Raw genomic sequence first — 17,899 nt, forward strand, 5'->3', positions numbered from 1 at the left:
CGCCTTCTTCTTCTAACCACCCCCAAAACGACAAATAAACGCTACTCGCCACTGCAGCCACCACGAAAGTACGAGTAATGTGGGGCCAAATAATACGGAAAGACGGGCTAGTTGGTACTGCTGCATAATTGAAGTTTTTGCGCACACACACAAGGACACAGAAGAAGGGAACACAAGGACCAGCGCAGTCCTTGTGTTCCCTTCTTCTGTGTCCTTGTGTGTGTGCGCAAAAACTTCAATAATGTGGGGCCGGCTGTCAGGATGCGCTGACGAGCCGCTGTTCTAGCACAAGTACGACGTCAGATTAACGAGTCTGTATCGCGAGCTTGTTCGGTTATATATAAACGGCAGGAAGGACAACAAAAACTACGAAAACAAGGCACTGCGTTTGAGGCCTCTCGAATTCCGAGCGACTTTTCTGAATTATCAAGCTGTTCAAATAAAAAACGGAAATCAAACTCGTGACCTCAGCCATGCACTGAGGCGTGCCGCGTTTCCATCATGGCACAGTTTCATGATACGACGCGGTAAGCATTATCTCTCGCTGTTTCAATGAAACACCGAGGCCGCGCAGAAGCAAGTGCGAAAAAAATGTATTCCTTCAACGCAGAAAGCGACCAAGCAATGTCGCCCTGTATTACCAGCAGCGTGGCATAGGGCAAGGGGTCTCCAACTTTGGCTAGCGGGCCGAAGCCACGGAATTAAGTCACCCTCGAAGAAGGTTATAGCAATGGGAGGGAGAGGATTGAAGGAATCAACGCCGATTCTCAGGGTTCTTCCTCCACGGTTGTTTGAACCCACTATAGCAGGGGCGTTGGCAGAAATTTGTCTCTGGGGTTGCGCCTCCAAGGGGGTGCAGGGCAGACAAGTGTGGTTTTGAGTTATGTATATCGCTGCGGCGGAGAAAGCTTGGGGTACGCACTGTGCTCTGCATCCCCTGGCAACGCTACTAGACGCATGGGGGCCTCACGAACAGAATGCTGGAGACCAGTCATGCCTGAGTAGCAGCTCACGATGATGATCGTAGTTCCCAGCCTGTTTCTCCGTCCAGGACGGAGGCCTCTCACAGTGATGTCCAGTTGCGCGAGCTGATATCATTTCATCCCTGAGAAATTCCGCAGTTCGTCAATCCATCTAATTCTTCTCGACAGCGTTTTCCATTCCTTGGCAATATTAATAATAAATTCACCTACGATACTGCTTAGTGCGAATTCTGAAAGCAGCTTCGTGTTGAGACAAGGCCAACTATGCTTCAAGTCCCGGCTTGCCACAAGTTACGCTATGAATCTGTTTTTGTGATGTGGGACAGCACCCACTACGCGTTCGTAAGGTATTAGGTTCACTTTTCGATGAGCATGAAGGATTATGGCTGACCACTCTGCAGTCGGTGGGAAGCATTAAACCACACACCCGTTGCACAATTAGCACCGTGTGGTGGCTGGTTGTTTTGCGTACTCTTCTGACGCGCTATATTGCACGGGTTAACGCGATTCCCTGCCCAACATGGCGCATGAATAGGGTCCTCTGAATACTAGTTTCGGGCACTATAGCGTGAGCGCCGCGGTAGAATACTCGACTGTCACGCTGAGGGGTTCAAACCTCGTTCCATCCCGCGGCCTTTTTTTATAGATTTCTTTAATGCTCATTAGCTACGCCACCGACGCCACACAGCGCAGGAACGGGCGTCTAACGCTCTAAAACGTGGGACGAAGGCAGCCAAGTGCGGACCACGTGTTCTTGAGACCCCCGGCATAGGATTCAGGCCCGCCAACGTCGCGCATTGCCTGCCCCTGTGGCGGGAACGTCCCGGTAAACTCAACGCATGCGCAGTACGGCGAGCTGTCGGCAAGACACTCTACTGAAATCACACTTGGAACCCAACATAACGGCCATTTTTTTCCCCCGCAGTGTCCCAATAAAATTAGTGTTTATATTCCAACAAAATATTCCCTGTTGAGTTTCCGCAGCTTGCAATAATCTTTCTTCGGACAGATCGAGTGAAGCCCGTTGCAACGACAATGCGATGTCACTGGCCGTACGTTGGTGACGAATGCCAGTACGCAAAAATTTTGCAGGCTATTCAGTTGTGGCTCAAAAATAATAGTATAAAGATAAAAAAAAAAGTGCCGCGCTTCGGAGGTCTTCCGCCATGCATTCACGAGGCGGTGCCTTCGGAGCGTGGCGTATATTCAGGGCCGTGTCCTCCCCGACGGTGAAGCGATCTTCTTGCAGCCGAGTTGCTTCATGTCCACCAACATGGTGATTTACACGGTCAGCTCAACAACACATCCGTTGCTGTTATGTCCCTCGTACAAGTACTCTGAAGAATATTAGCTATGCTGTAAACAGTCCATCAGTCTCCATTTTCCGTCCAAACGAGAGACAGTTATTCGGACGCATTGAGCTACTCAGAAATGCATCGAAGAAGAACGGCTATTTGGGCTAGTTGGTTGGAATTCATGGTAATAATAAGGGCTGCAGCGCGAGCACGAAGGTGCTAGAATAAACGTGAAACGAAAGGCGAGGGCAAGGAAAGAGGTGTTGTCCTCTTTGGTTTCCTTGCCTCGCCTTTCGTTTCACGTTTCTTCTAGCACCTTCGTGCTCGCGCTACAGCCCTTATTACCATGAGCTACTCAGGTTCTATCCTGGCTGATCGGCGCAAAGTACACGTTAATGACACGCCCAATCGTGAAAACTAACCCGCACCGCTCACTGGAAGGCGAAATCAAAGAAGGGCTTCTCGAATGTCCGGATGTGAGGGGAGCAGCCAATGTGCTTTGCAGCTCACGCGACGATACAGGATCGAAGCCAAATTCGTGCGAACGCTAGTATAGTCGCCTCTCGGGCGTGGAAGAAACGTCTCGCAGCCCACTCGACTGCAGAGCGAGCAGCTGCGACTCCTCCATTGTTGCCGGCGAAACAATGCGATGGCACGGCGGTTGGCTCATGTGCGTGACGAAAACTTTCCGACATTTCTGTGAGCACAAGTGACACGTTTTGCGGACGAATGCTTGCGTCGTCGCGACCCGATCCACACTTGGCCCACCTGTGCGTTCGCTCGGCGCGAAAATGTGGCGCCGCACGCTCCCGACGACCTTTCGTATAGTGACGTCGAGAAGCGGCGCTGCCTTATGACCCAGACTGCTGGCCACAAATACGGCACAGAGGCCAAAGTATAAGGGCGGTTGGAAACGCCTGCAGCGAAAAGCCGGCCACGTGCAATGTGCAGCGGGTAACGCGCGGGACGGCGAACGCGGCCGCCGTTTTGTCCCCGAGTGAGTAACTCTGTTCGTCGCAAGAACAACGACCAGTGCGGCTGAAAAAGAAGCCAAGCTCACCCTCCGTGCCGTCGGTTCGGGGCGGTGGCCGTCGGCGTAGAAGCGTCCGCTCCCGTCGGTGTCGGCGCGGCATCTGTGGCCTCCGGTTGCTCGTTCGCTTGTTGTGTGCTGCCCTCCCCCGCAGCGCCGCCAACGTCGACGCCACCCGACGGTTTCCGGCGAGCGTCAGAGACCCCGCCCAAACAACAGCGCCCCGACTGGGCCGCGTTCACGCCCGACTCCGCGCTGCTCCAACTCAGTACCGTCCCGTTATTCTTGATACGATGCGTAAACGCAGTACCATGCGTAACTGAAAGCTCTTCCATTTCTCAAAGGGTGCCCCGAGCGCTGCGGTCGCTAACTGCCGAAGAAAGCTGCGTCCGAAAATTCTTCCTTGTTTTAATAAAAAGTACGCTTAACTGTAAAACTAACCAGGCGCTCGTTAAAATTTAACAATATTCCCAGCACACACAGTACAGATATCATTTAAAAAACAACATTACAACATCGACAAGCGTTCACGCATGTCATACTGCACGTAGCCGATAGACAGATAGTTTTGTTGTTGTTGTTGTTTTCCTCTGCAAATGGCTCGTACCCAAAGGAGGGGATTGGCCGATTATAAGGTGAATTTGCCCGATACTTTCAGCATTGCGTCATTCCTAATAAACTTTTGTTATTTAATTCTGATTTGAAATGCCAATTGCAAATTAGCAAAAAAAAATAGTGAGACCGTAATTGAGCAAGAAAATCGTTTAGTCGCAGTGATGTATTCCTGAACGGCGAATAAAACATCCCTGTGGCTGAAACCCAGTGTAGAGGCTCCAAACGAAAGAAGATCAGGCTGTGATAATTGCAAGCCCACTTTTTAAAGAGCTGGTGCTACGCTTTGCCTGAATAAATTGAAACAAACAGTTTCAAATACAGAATGCTACCTGTGAAACTTCGTCGTAAAAAGAAATTGGTTGGCATTCACACAGCGCAGGAGAGGTGAGCGACGCGAGGTGGCACTCATACACTTTTCTAACTCTAGGTTAACAGCTAGGTGGCGTTAGCCGCCGCCCGATCTAAAGGGTACAGCCACATCAATCCATCCATTCACCCATCTGCGCATGTGAATAAATAAATCAAACAAAAAGTTTAGAAGAAGGCGAGTCTTTAAAAACGTAAATCATTCCTTTATTTATGGCAATCTCCACTATTATTATTATTATTATTATTATTATTATTATTATTATTATTATTATTATTATTATTATTATTATTATTATTATTATTATTATTATTATTATTATTACATGGCAAATGTCAGTCGTGGGTGCACCAAATACACGAGGCAACATTTTGTCCAGTGAATATATCTTGCGAATAAAGCGAGCGAGGAAACAATGCTTGGTATGACAGTCAAATTGGGACACAAATGTTTATTTTAGAGTTACGACCACAGCATCTTCGTGAACGTTCTTTCAACGTGTCCCTTTGGATGTTCCTTCATGTACAAAGACAATTTGCTTCAAACGCCGCGTGACACTGTTTTCAATATTTCAGCTCGGTTTGTGTGCTCTATAGATATAGAAGGCGGGATTCAGTAACTGATATGCTAAATTCACGCAATTTAGAATCACTGGAAATTCGAAGACGGAAACAAAAACTTATTTCGTATAATCCAAGGGATATTCAAAATACCTAAAGACGAGTACATATGCCTTCCCGGAAAACGTAGCACTAGATTGAATCATGACGCCCCCATTGAACCTTTCAGCGCTCGCACTGACATCTTTCGGTGGTCATTTTTCCCGGATGCTATAGAACAATGGAATTCTTTACCCCAACATGTTATTAATAGTACCGATGTGCAAACTTTTGACGGAGAAATTGATGCTTATTTTGGTAATGGTTGAAGTACTGCCCATTCTGTTTTCCTGTGTTTATTGCTTAGTGGTTTGTTTAGGTGTTCTGTTTGTACTCATATTGTACTCCCTCCCTGTTATGACCCTCAAGCGAGGGTTGACAGTATTATTAAATAAATAAATATTATGCGTAACAAAACAAGCATGAACGTAACTAGACTGTTGATGCGAATAATTCGTCGGGGACACGACAGTATCGCTGTCTTGCCAGAAAAAAAAAACAACTGGGGAGGGACGAAGCATGCATTGTTTTCATTTATTGTGAATTCCGGGCTGCGTGCTGCATTATCATGTGTGACTCAAGTGTTCTTGGGAGCATAACTACTGATCGCTATAGCGTTTTCTGACCATGCTCAATGTTGCAGGGCTCCCTTCAAGGTATAACGTGCCACATGGGTCGAAAATGCAGTGACGAAGATTACGTCATCACGCGGGCTTTGTTGACATGAAATCGACCGATACATTAAATCGCCCGAAAGGGAAGGAACCAGGGGAGTACATTTTCAGTGGGGCTCGTTTCTTTGTTAGACAACAAATCGAATAAGACTTACAATTAGGCCAAAAAATCCATAAGGATTTCTTTTTTTTTTCACTGTAGTGTGTTAATGATTATGTAAACTGAAGAGAGTTTTAAAAGGTCGTGAAACGTTAGCCAAAAATTTTAAACTCAGCGTCTATTCTGAATCCCGCGGCCGACCATTCAATACTGTACCTCGACTCGTTCCATGGTCCGAGGTCATTCAATACCTACAAAAGCACAATTTCTATTCCTCAGACCGCGTTCCTCGCAAGTGTACAGCTCCAGTACGTCACCTTAAAAGAGTACTCACATCACCTTCAAATATTTTAGGATTGTCGAGGACCAGTCAACAGGTTCCGACTCCCCCTTCCCCGCTCCCAAAAAAGCTCGGCAATTCGCAGAGTAGACCGCGGCGAGCCCCCCATTTCGAAAAAAACATTCCCGCGCTTCTTTGCTACGACTGACCAATCCTCCTTTCATGCTCAGTGACGCAATGTCACCGACCGGCCACGCAGCTCGTCGATTGGTCTAAACTAGTCACGAGGATGGGCTAAGCCTTCCTTTCCTTGGGGCGGGAGAAGGGTGGCGAGGCCGCGCGAAAATTTGAAACCAGCTGGAACGCACGTTTTAACCCCTGTAACTTCGTTGTTACAGCACGTGTTCGCAAAATTTGTGCGGCAGCATGTTCACAAGGCAAAAGTTCACTTCTTTCTCTTCATAAAAATTTTTGAACCTATGGGTTGTTTACTGGCCCTTTAACAAGAACACGGGTATCTGCAACCCTAAAAATAACACTGAGGTGCCTTGGAAAGCATTGCCTATATTTTAAATACCACTATCTAAAAAAAAGAAAAAGACTCATTCGGTTTCAATATCGAGGGAGCGATTTTTCCGCGACGTCTCCTGGCAGAAGGACGTTACGGGGAGACGGCAATTAGCGACGAGTCAGATTGGCCATCGCCTCGTGGTAAACAACGATGCCTCCAACGACTGCGGCTGCATACAGGACGCCCCGTTAGCAAAATCAGTGGAACTGTGCTGACTCGTCGGAACAGTGTTCATGGCTAGCCGATACTCAGCGACGAATACTATAATGTAAAAAAAAAGAATATTTTATACGTGTTGGCCGACTCTGGTGTGTGGAGAGTGTTAACACTGCATAGCGATGATTGATTGATTGATTTGTGGGGTTTAACGTCCCAAAACCACCATTTGATTATGAGAGACGCCGTAGTGGAGGGCTCCGGAAATTTTGACCACCTGGGGTTCTTTAACGTGCACCCAAATCTGAGTACACGGGTCTACAACATTTCCGCCTCCATCGGAAATGCAGCCGCCGCAGCCGGGAATCGAACCCGCGACCTGCGGGTCAGCAGCCGAGTACCTTAGCCACTAGACCACCGCGGCGGGGGCACTGCATAGCGAGGAAATGAAAAATGTCCTTTTTGCAATGTCTCAAAATCGTGTCAGTATTCCCCTAAAAACACCAAGGCTTGTTTACTGTACCGCGTCACCGCGCATTACCCCGCAGGCTTTCTTTGTAAGTGCACCCAAGCAAAGTTCCCGCTCGAAAGTAGCACAACCACGCATGCACATGCACTTGCGCTATAGGTCACCTAAAAGTAGCAAGCATAAAAGCGAAGCCATGCTGACGAAGCATGTTCAGATTCGTTCATTCATCAGCGTTACGGCAACGCATGGGCAAAGACAAACCAAGGCAGGGCTGCTCGCACCCTTTTCACACTTGCGAACGCGCTACGTTTTGGCATCGGCCTACCCACGCTGGAGCAAAGCACGTAATTCGTGCTCTTCAAAATAAAAAAATACTGCACCGTTATTACTGTTTTCATGAACAACTGTCAGAACAATATTCGCGCTATTTTACTTGAAATCAAAACACGCATGTACAGTGAGCCTGAAATCACCTTTAAAAAAAATCGTACGTCATCAAGATGCTCTTCACAGCACTGGCTATGAATGACCACTCGTCAACGAATGATGTCCTTTTTTTCTGACAGATAAATAATTGATGTCTCAAAAGAAATCTGTACTCTTCTTTTTTTCTTTTCCCTGGAAGCACACGCGAGACAAACCTCGAGGTGAAAATATTGATTTTCAACAGCGACACAGCACGCAGAAAGTGGCTAAAAGAAGGCATGCAGCCAAGTCATGGTTCTAACAAAGAATTACCACCCCGTAACATTTATCTGTCAATTCGAGGAGCAACGAGCTCTCTTTCTTATCTAGGCCTTATCTTTATGAGTCGGATTAAAAGGTCGTCTCGACCTCCCTCAACTAAGCCAGCATGTTCGAGCGTTTTTTTCTTCGCGCCGCACGGGAAGAAAAAAAAAACACCCCGCAAGACCAGCAGCAGACTCGACTCTGCAGAAGCTTCAGTAATAACAAAATGAGGCGACTGCTGCGAGCACCCTCCCCCAGGTTTCGAGCGTCGTCATCGAACAAGATCACGCGGCGGCAATCAGCAAAAGTGCAACCACTCGAGGCAACCCATGGCTGCGCCCAATTCGCGTCCGTTCGCATGGCCTCGTAATAATATGGCTGCGCATCTGATTGCAGAGTAGCCAGGTGCTAGCGAGCTAACAGGCAAAAAATAATCGTCACAAAAGAAGCCCATAACGTCTATGGGCCGACTTTTGCGAAGGTGCGCAATACAAGCGGAAAATTAATTAATTTTCCCATTCTTAGTTATACTAGAAAAGTTACTCAAGTACGAAAAAAGGGGAAAAAGTCATGCCAATATGTTCCGTACAACGAAAATAAGCGCATATAAACGAAAGCAGAATACCGTAGCCGTACACTTGAAAGGTCGGATAAGCAGCGATAAAGCCTCTAGATTTCTCCCTCTAGGAACTTTAGGCGATGCCATCGGGCGGACCCGAGACGAACCAGGCAAGCATAGACTCGTCATTGCACAGACCAAGTGCATTCTACTTTTCTGGTGGCACAAATTCGCAGCAGCGGCCTAAAATCGACTGAGCTTACTTCCATTTTTTCCCCCTCAAGGAGTACGCCAATAAGCATCTGAAGATGTCGGTACTAAAATTCCCAGACCCCCCCCCCCCCCTCCCTTCTTTCTCGAGCGCCACCGACGAATCTCATTGGCCGACGCCCATTTTCGGCAGCCACGTTCTTCCTAACGCTTTTCCAACGCCAGGTGAAACGCGGTTCCCGCTCACTAACGAAGGGGAATCGAAGAGAGGAGAGAGGCGCGACGCGTATGTACTTAGACGTATGTGGCTTGGGAAAAAAAAAACAAAAGAACTGCCCGTGAGAGCGAGCCCGTAGTCGAGGCAGTTGTCGGTACTTTTGTAACCCGGTATTCTGTTGAGCCATCTGCGTATACCGCAATGCCGGATTACCCAGAAACCCACAATTGATGACTTTAGTGTGTCCCGCACTCCGGTATATCGGGTGCCGGACAGCATCACGCCGAATACCGTTGTAATGAGCTTTTATAGTCCGTAGCACCCAAGTGCGCCCGCAACGACCGCGCGGCACTGGCCTCCACATCTGCGTATGCACGAAGTAGAAAGTCCCCGCGTTTACTGCCTAAAACTGGAAAAAAAAAAATGCAGACAGAGGCAACAGACAGTGCCGGCCTCGGAGTAGCTATTTTGCTGTTATTTTTTTTAATTGGCTCGCCTTGACTCGGCTCAAGGCGGTAACGGCTTGCAACCTCGGAAGCAACGGGACTGCATGTCGGGCTCCTATCTTGTGAACGTCCGTAAGGCACGCGCGTGCACAGTTCACACCCAGGCTGGGTTCCAATTCTTATCTCGCACGTAAACAGTCTACGCAGACAGCTTGGAAGACAGCATCAAGTCCATGCTGTCCGAGAAATGGAACACGTCTAAGACGGCTGGATGGATGGATGGATATGGCTGTACCCTTTAGATCGGGCGGTGGCTAGCGCCACCAAGCCGTAATACTTAATGAACCCAAAACTATATTTATTTTTTTTTCCTTAAAAAGTGAGTTTGAGGATTCGTACTTTGCAGTGAAGAGTTTAATTTTCACTCGTGCCTTGACTTTAGCCACCAATCAGATAACCTCCTTCTAGTTAAGTCTACTTGCTTAAAGTCTATTTTGCCCTCCCGGTCCCTAAACCCCACTGCTTTGAAAAACTCTGCGCCATCATCCTGAACCATATAGGGTAAAGCCCTTTACAGAACATTATCAAGTGTTCGGCAGTTTCTTCTTCCTCTCCACACGCACTGCATACTGTGATTACCCCTTCGTATTTGGCCCGATATGTCTTGGTTCGCAGTACTCCCGTCCTTGCCTCAAACAGTAGAGAACTACCCCGAGTATTATCATAGATCCTTTCCTTGGCAATTTCCTGCTTAAAAGTTCGAAAGATCTCTAGCGCGGACTTCTTAATCATGCCCATTCTCCACATGTCAGTCTCCGTTTCCCTCACTTTCTTCTTAACCGATAGTTCTTTTTGGTTTGGCCACCTGCTGTTTTCTAAGTATTTACCAGTCAACTTCCTGGTTCGCTTCCTCCATTTTGTATCGACATTCTTCATGTACAAGTAGCTGAAAACCTTCCTAGCCCACCGCTCGATCCTCTCCCATTTCTCTCAATCGCTTCTCGAATTTTATCTTGCTGCTAGCTTCCCTGCCCTCAAATAATGTCCATCCCATATCACCTTGTACTCCCTGAATTGGTGTATTCCCGTGAGCTCCTAAAGCAAGCCTACCTATTCCACGTTCCTTAATTTCTAATCTTGCTTGAACTTCTGATCTCATGCACAAGACCGCATTGCCGAACGTCAGCCCAGGAACCATGACCACTTTCCATATTCCTCTCACAACATCAGACGGCTGGATGGATGGATGGATGGATGGATGGATGGATGTGGCTGTACCCTTTAGATCGGGCGGCGGCTAACGCCACCTAGCCGTAATACTTAGTGAACTAACCATTACATTTATCTTTTTTTTTCCTTTAAATAATGAAGTTGAGGATTCGTACTTCGCAGTGAAGGGTTTAATTTTCACTCGTGCCTTGACTTTAGCCACCAATCAGATAACCTCCTTCTAGTTAAGTCTACCCGCTTAAAGTCTATTTTGCCCTCGCTGTCCCTAAATCCCAGTGCTTTGAAAAACTCTGCGCCATCATCCTGAACTATAGGGTGAAGCCCTTTACAGAACATTATCAAGTATTCGGCAGTTTCTTCTTCCGCTCCACACGCACTGCATACTGTGTCTACCTTTTCGTATTTGACCCGATATGTCCTAGTTCGCAATACTCCCGTCCTGGCCTCAAACAGTAGAGAACTACCCCGAGTATTATCATAGATCCTTTCCTTGGCAATTTCCTGCTTAAAAGTTCGATAGATTTCTAGTGCGGACTTCTTAATCATGCCCATTCTCCACATGTCAGCCTCCGTTTCCTTCACTTTCTTCTTAACCGATAGTTCTTTTTGGTTTGGCCACCTGCTGTTTTCTAAGTATTTACCAGTCAACTTCCTGGTTCGCTTCCTCCATTTTGTATCGACATTCTTCATGTACAAGTAGCTGAAAACCTTCCTAGCCCAACGCTCTTTCCCCATTTCTCTCAATCGCTTCTCAAATTTTATCTTGCTGCTAGCTTCCCTGCCCTCAAATGATGTCCATCCCATATCACCTTGTAATCCCTGATTTGGTGTATTCCCGTGAGCTCCTAAAGCAAGCCTACCTATTCCACGTTGCTTAGTTTCTAATCTTGCTTAAACTTCTGATCTCATGCACAAGACCGCATTGCCGAACGTCAGCCCAGGAACCATGACCCCTTTCCATATTCCTCTCACAACATCAGACGGCTTCTACGCGACGAGGCGCCACCTAGCGTCGAGAAGAGAAAGCTAAAATAAACAAACATAACTGTTATTTTTTAACCTATTTCGCGTTCAAATCTTAGAAAAATTGAGCGTTACTCACATTGAGCGCTTGGAAAAGCATCTGCTTCAATGCAGACAGAATTTAGGCGATATTTGAGCTTTCCGAGCAGTGCGCTAAGTCGCCATCTTGTTTGGACAGCAAAGTAGCCTGCATCGTATATGTCTACGATGACGTCTTCTCGGAGCTGTCTATTTTGCCGGCTACGTGAGAACTGGAATGAGACTTGAGATGGCCGCCGTCCATTTAGCCGTCTACGGTGACGGTATTGGAACACACCCGCAGTAAACTGGCATACGGTAACTATTTTGCGTATGGCGGTGCACCGGACAGACTCCCCCATGCTCGAGGTCTATCTAAGCTGCGGTACCTTAGCCAAGGTGACCGGAGAGCTCACCGTGTGGTTGTTGCGTTCCTCCCTGGAGCGTCGTTCGGCGCACAGCTGCAGCTCGGTGGCGTGGCAGCGGTCCTCCAGTTCCGCGTTGGCCGACCGAAGACGTTCGAGCTGCGAAGTAATTTACGCATTATGTACACACCGAGAGCACGTATCGAATTCAAATAAATTTTCTATTTACACTAGGTAAATCCGTCACTCGCCTCGCAATTTCGGGGGCGTAGCCAGAGGGGAAGGGAGGTGGTTTTTCGCCACCCCCGTCCCGCGTTTATATATATATATATATATATATATATATATATATATATATATATATATATATATATATATATATATATATATATATATATATATATATATATATATATATATATATAGTAAAATCAGTATACGCTTCTAAAAAACTGCTTATTGGTGACGTTCCGATCGAAACTTCACCAAAACAGTTTTTTGAAGCGTATACTTATTTACCCCGAATTTTACGGCAACCAAAACCAGACTCTGCGTGCGTGCGTGCGCGCGTGCGTGTGTGTGTGTGTGTGTGTGTGTGTGTGTGTGTGTGTGTGTGTGTGTGTGTGTGTGTGTGTGTGTGTGTGTGTGTGTGTGTGTGTGTGTGTGTGTGTGTGTGTGTGTGTGTGTGTGTGTGTGTGTGTGTGTGTGTGTGTGTGTGTGTGTGTGTGGTGTGTGTCTGTGTGTGTACGTGTGTGTGTGTGTCTTTCTCTCTCTCTCTTTGGGAGACGAATTACATTGTATGATTACTGAACTGGACACGGAAAGCAGAAAAGTAGGTCCGAAAATTATTTGTGTGCACATAAATAAAGTAATGTGCAACAGCCTCGGCAGAAAACAGCGCTTTGCGACAGGCGGAGAGACTTTGGAAGTTTTAAGCAAATATGTCTACTTAGGAGAAGTAGTAAATGCGCAGCCGAACCAGGAGAGTGAAGTAACTATAATAATAAGGATTGGGTGGATCACATTCGGCAAGCATTCTCAAATCATGAATGGTAATCTGCCACTAACCATCAAGAGGAAGGTATATAACAGCTGCATCTTGCCAGTACTTACCTACGGAGCAGAAACCTGTAGGGAGGCTGACAAAGAGGGTTCAGCTTAAACTGAGGACGACGCAGCGAGCGATAGAAAGTAAAATGATAGGTGTAACCTTGATTGATTGATATGTGGGGTTTGACGTCCCAAAACCACCATATGATTATGAGAGACGCCATAGTGGAGTGCTCGGGAAATTTCCACCACCTGGGGTTCTTTAACGTGCACCCGAATCTTAGGACACGGGCCTACATATAGGTGTAACCTTAAGAGACAAGAAGAGAGCAGAGTGGGTGAGGGAACAAACCCTGGTTAAGGATATCATAGTTGAAATCAAAAAAGAAGAAATGGACATGGGCCGGGCACGTAGGCAGGATAATCGTTGTTCATTAAGAGTAACTCATTAATTCATTTATTTATTTATTTATGCTGTCAGCCCTGTTTAGGGCTAATAAAAGAGTGGAAAATACAACGTAAACATACTGTCAATGTGCGTACAGAAACGGAAAAAAACTTGAAAGAATATGGTATACTCGGGTGTATCACACTTTTGATGATATTAAACATACCTGTATATCATCAGAGTACTAGCAGTAGTATACAACGAATATATGAGACACATGGGAACAGTTACAATAGTTCAAAAACAGTAGTACAACAATAGTTAAAAAAAAAACTCCTGCAACAAGCACATACAAGGGAAATCAAAATCAGGTTTGCTAAATGGGGTCATGTTTCAGGTAGTCATTAATTCTGTTCAAAAAATGTCTAAGGTAGGCGAGGTTACAATGTCATCGGGTAACAAGTTCCATTGAGCAATGATTTTGGGGAAAATGCTAAATTTAAAGCACTTCGGCCAAACGGCGGGGGAACAAACATGCAATGACGATGTCTAGAAGTTTCATTGTGTTTAATTTCAAAGCGTTCATTGTGGTTTATTTTGTGGTGTATAATTTCATAGAGGCAGCTCAAACACTCGGAAGAGCTTCGGACTTCGAGCGGGAAAGGTCAGCACGTTTGCACAACTCGGAAGGTGAGCGACATCACTTGTACTATTCAAGAATAAACCTCGAAGCAAGCCTTCGTACTCTGTTTAGTTTGATTTTGTTTGGTTGTGTATAAGGGTCTGATACTTAACGTACTCAAGAATAGGGTGTATCAACGTTTCGTATGCTAAATTTTAATGTGTGTAGTGGCATATCTTAAGCTTCTTCTGAGCGCCCAGAGAGCCTTATTAGCTTAAGAAGATACATTATCGATGTGGGTATTCCAGCGTATGTCATGCGTAATTGTCAAACCAAGATATTTATTAAACTATTTGACGTTCATTAGAATCTGGTTGCCAATAAAATACTGAAAGTTGAAAACATTTTTTTTGCAAGAGACGCACATGTAGACTTTTTTATTTAAATTTCATTCAATATGCCAGCTTTTACGCCAATGTTTAACTTTTTGTAGGTTTGTATTCAATTCAACTTGGTCTGACGGTGTTCGTATTTCTGTATACAATATACAGTCATCAGCATAGAGCCTTGTGGGATCGCGGGGACTGACTGGATTCCTAAAGAAGGCAAACGCACGAAGGGGACTCGGGAAGTTAGGAGGACCGATGGGATTAAAAAGTTCGCAGGTATAACGTGGCAACGGAGAGCACAAGACCGGAATTGATTGGCGGATCATGGGAGAGGCCTTTGCCCTGCAGTGGGCGTAGTGAGGTTAACGATGATGATGATTAATTTTGCAATCGCAGTGAAACATCACTTGAACGAACCTCAAGAGGCTCTAAGAAAAAGTTAGTTGAAGTGAAAGTTCGTTGAACTGAAATAGCTTTTATCAGGAACTACAAAAACAAACAAAAACCGTCACTTGTCGAAATCAAACTTGAACTCTTTCACTTGCAATGGTACTTATTTGAATGCGATTGCCTGCTTATTTCCCATGCTTTGAAGAATGTTGTAATCTTTTGCTCCACGCAGTCCTTAAAACGCAAAGCACTGACAAGTATTTCAGACTATTTCTGACCACTATGACGTAACAGGCGCTCGACGACGTCAAAAAATGTGTTCGTAGACATGAAACGCACTTTGCACCAATTTCGTTGTACGTACGGAAACGCGTTTGCATGGGGCCCGCTGCAGGGGGGGGGGGGGGATATAAAAAAAAATGTTTGTACAAGTTTGACCTGGCGTTCGTTCAAGTGGTATTTTACTGCACGTACGCGCTTACAGACGTAAAACATGGTGGTACCTCCAATAAAAAAAAAAGCAGTTTCTGGCTACGACCGTTATGACCTGCACTATCCACAACAAGCGTCCTACAAGAAGAAACATCGTTACGAAGCACTTTTATTAAAAAATAATGAATAAAAACACGGCATTGGGCTTCGAGACAACGTGTCCAAATAGTGGTCACCGCAGAACTAACTGTATAGCGAGGCTGGCAGCAGGAACGCTCGCAGCGGACGTCAACGACCCCTCGGACGGCGGCATTTGTGTTCGAAGCGGGGCGCGCAAAACGTGCCTGAACGGCGGCGACGATTAGCATCGCGAAGTGCCGCGTCACCGCCGCCGTTGCGCATCCGAGCACGCGCTGGGCGTGGCCACCCGCGCAGCGCCAACAATGCAGCACGGCGCGATTAGGCGACGCCGATTGGTTCCTCTTCCGTTGCTTGCGTGAAAGAGCCAATCACGACCTCCGCCCCGCATCAGGCGCGACCAAAATGTGACGCCGGTATCAATCAATTTGTGGCCTTATTTCCGCAAGCCTGGCTCAAAAAAAAAGAAAATAATAATGCACGAAAGTATGCCAAGTTAACCTTGCTTGATTGGTTGATTGATATGTGGGGTCTAACGTCCCAAAACCGCCATATGATTATGAGAGACGCCGTACTGGAGGGCTCCGGAAATTTCGACCACCTGGGGTTCTTTAACGTGCACACAAATCTTAGCACACGGGCCTTAGCCATTAGACCACCGCGTCGGGGCTAACCTTGCTTGAAAAAGTTGCTTGTTATTTACTACACACCTCAAAGATCAATATGAATTTTCTGCAATTAGAGACATGTGCAAGTCTAGAAAAAGTGCATCTTAAAACCAAACGAGGGAGCAGATAAATAATAATAATAATAATAATAATAATAATATTAATAATAATAATAATAATAATAATAATAATAATAATAATATCATCTGAACTTTCACGTTCCGAAACCATAATGGCATTATGAGAGACGCCGTGGTGGAAGTCTCCGGATATTTCGACCACCTGCTGTTCTTTCAACGTGCACTGCATGACATCGCACAGTTCACGGATCACTTGACGTCCATCGATATGCGATAGGGATCGAACCCACGACCTCGGGGTCGACAGCCGAGCACCGCAACAGCTGTACCTAACAGGGAAGTTACCGCTGTCTCTAAATATTGCCACTTCTAACATATAAGGCGCTGAGAGCTCGAAATTTCGAAGAAAACAGCGCCTTCTAGACAGGCACTCACCACACGTAAGCGCTCCGCCGGGGGAGTCAAACACGCGGCCCGTGGCGTCTTCACGCAAAATGAACTTCTCCGAGTTTATCAATTAGCACTAGCGTCGTTTTCTTAAATACAGTAATTGGGTCTGGGTTTATTTCCAACACAAAAAGTTGGGGGTTCCCCAGGCAAAAAAGCTGTTGAATAACAGCTTGAAGGGACCTGCGGGACCGTACAGGCAGCAGCGAATAAAAAGTATAACTAACACGACATGATACAACTTATACAACTTGACAAGATATAATAGCATCGGTACATAGCAAAGTAAGGAGGTACAACAAAAATGCACAGATACAGCGAAATGAATGTAACAGGTAAATGCATCAGAAATTAAAATGCACCCATATAACTAGGAAAACTGCACATACCGAAAATGCAAACGTTTGAACGTATAAAAAATGCAATGGAAGAACAGTGGTGCAGTGACAGTTAATAAGGTTATGCTGTAACGGCTGCACAGTCATTCAATAGGAAAAGTCTTATTTGTTTTTTAAATCTATGGAATGGGATATCAAAATTTTATTTTTGTGAAGATACACGATTTATTAGTGCAGGTATCTGATAAGTGAGGGCTGACCTTCCGTAGTTCCGTAATTAATGGTGCTTTTGCCGGGAAAGCTACAGAGAAATGTAACAGGCCTTTTTTCGTTCTTTTTTCGTTAGCCATCCCACACTGTCGCTCACTTTAAACATGAACACGAAACGAAAACTACATTTTTTTTTTTCGAAATAGGCGTCTAGATTCAAGCAATCCTGGAAATCACTGTCGATATGTTTTTCTACAGACCAGACCTCGGCTCCCCTTCAGAAATGATCCATATACGAGAAAGGCGTTCGTTAAAGAGCAGCGTTAGGTGACATTTCGTTCAACCGCCTTCCTCCCCCGCTCCCAACATCTCCCGACCTTTGTAGGATTAAATTTCGTGACTGGACCGTTAGTTCAGGTTACAGACTCCTGCACTACGCTATGCGTGTGGTTCTCTCCCCTAAGCACTGTTCTTTTCTTTTTTTCACGCAGCATGCGGTGCAAGGCAAAATGACAGGTATGCCATTAAGTGATGAGAAGACAGCACAATAGATCAGAAAATAAACGAGGGTGGCCGATATGTTATAGTTCATGGTAACGAAATCAAGAGCTAGGTCAGAGTTCTGCCGCAAGAAAGGCGAAGAAACTAATGCAACAAATCGGAATGAAGCGAGGCAATTGTGCCTTCAGCATCCGACCTGGCGTTACTCGACAAAACGCTGACGTATGAGGTAACCTTCAACTGCAGAGAC

At 46.0% G+C, this 17,899-nt stretch overlaps 1 protein-coding gene across 1 annotated transcript in view; it reads right to left on the reverse strand.

Annotated features, from left to right (window-relative positions):
- LOC119166932 (uncharacterized) overlaps window positions 1-17,899 on the reverse strand; it is a 74,961-nt gene that overhangs the window by 21,402 nt on the left and 35,660 nt on the right. Inside the window, exon 3 of the mRNA XM_037418322.2 lies at window positions 12,048-12,155. Coding sequence (XP_037274219.2) covers window positions 12,048-12,155 — 108 coding nt within the window. The remainder of the gene's footprint in view (window positions 1-12,047; window positions 12,156-17,899) is intronic.

Source organism: Rhipicephalus microplus, chromosome 6, assembly GCF_043290135.1.
Source record: "Rhipicephalus microplus isolate Deutch F79 chromosome 6, USDA_Rmic, whole genome shotgun sequence".
NCBI classification, from domain to species: domain Eukaryota; kingdom Metazoa; phylum Arthropoda; class Arachnida; order Ixodida; family Ixodidae; genus Rhipicephalus; species Rhipicephalus microplus.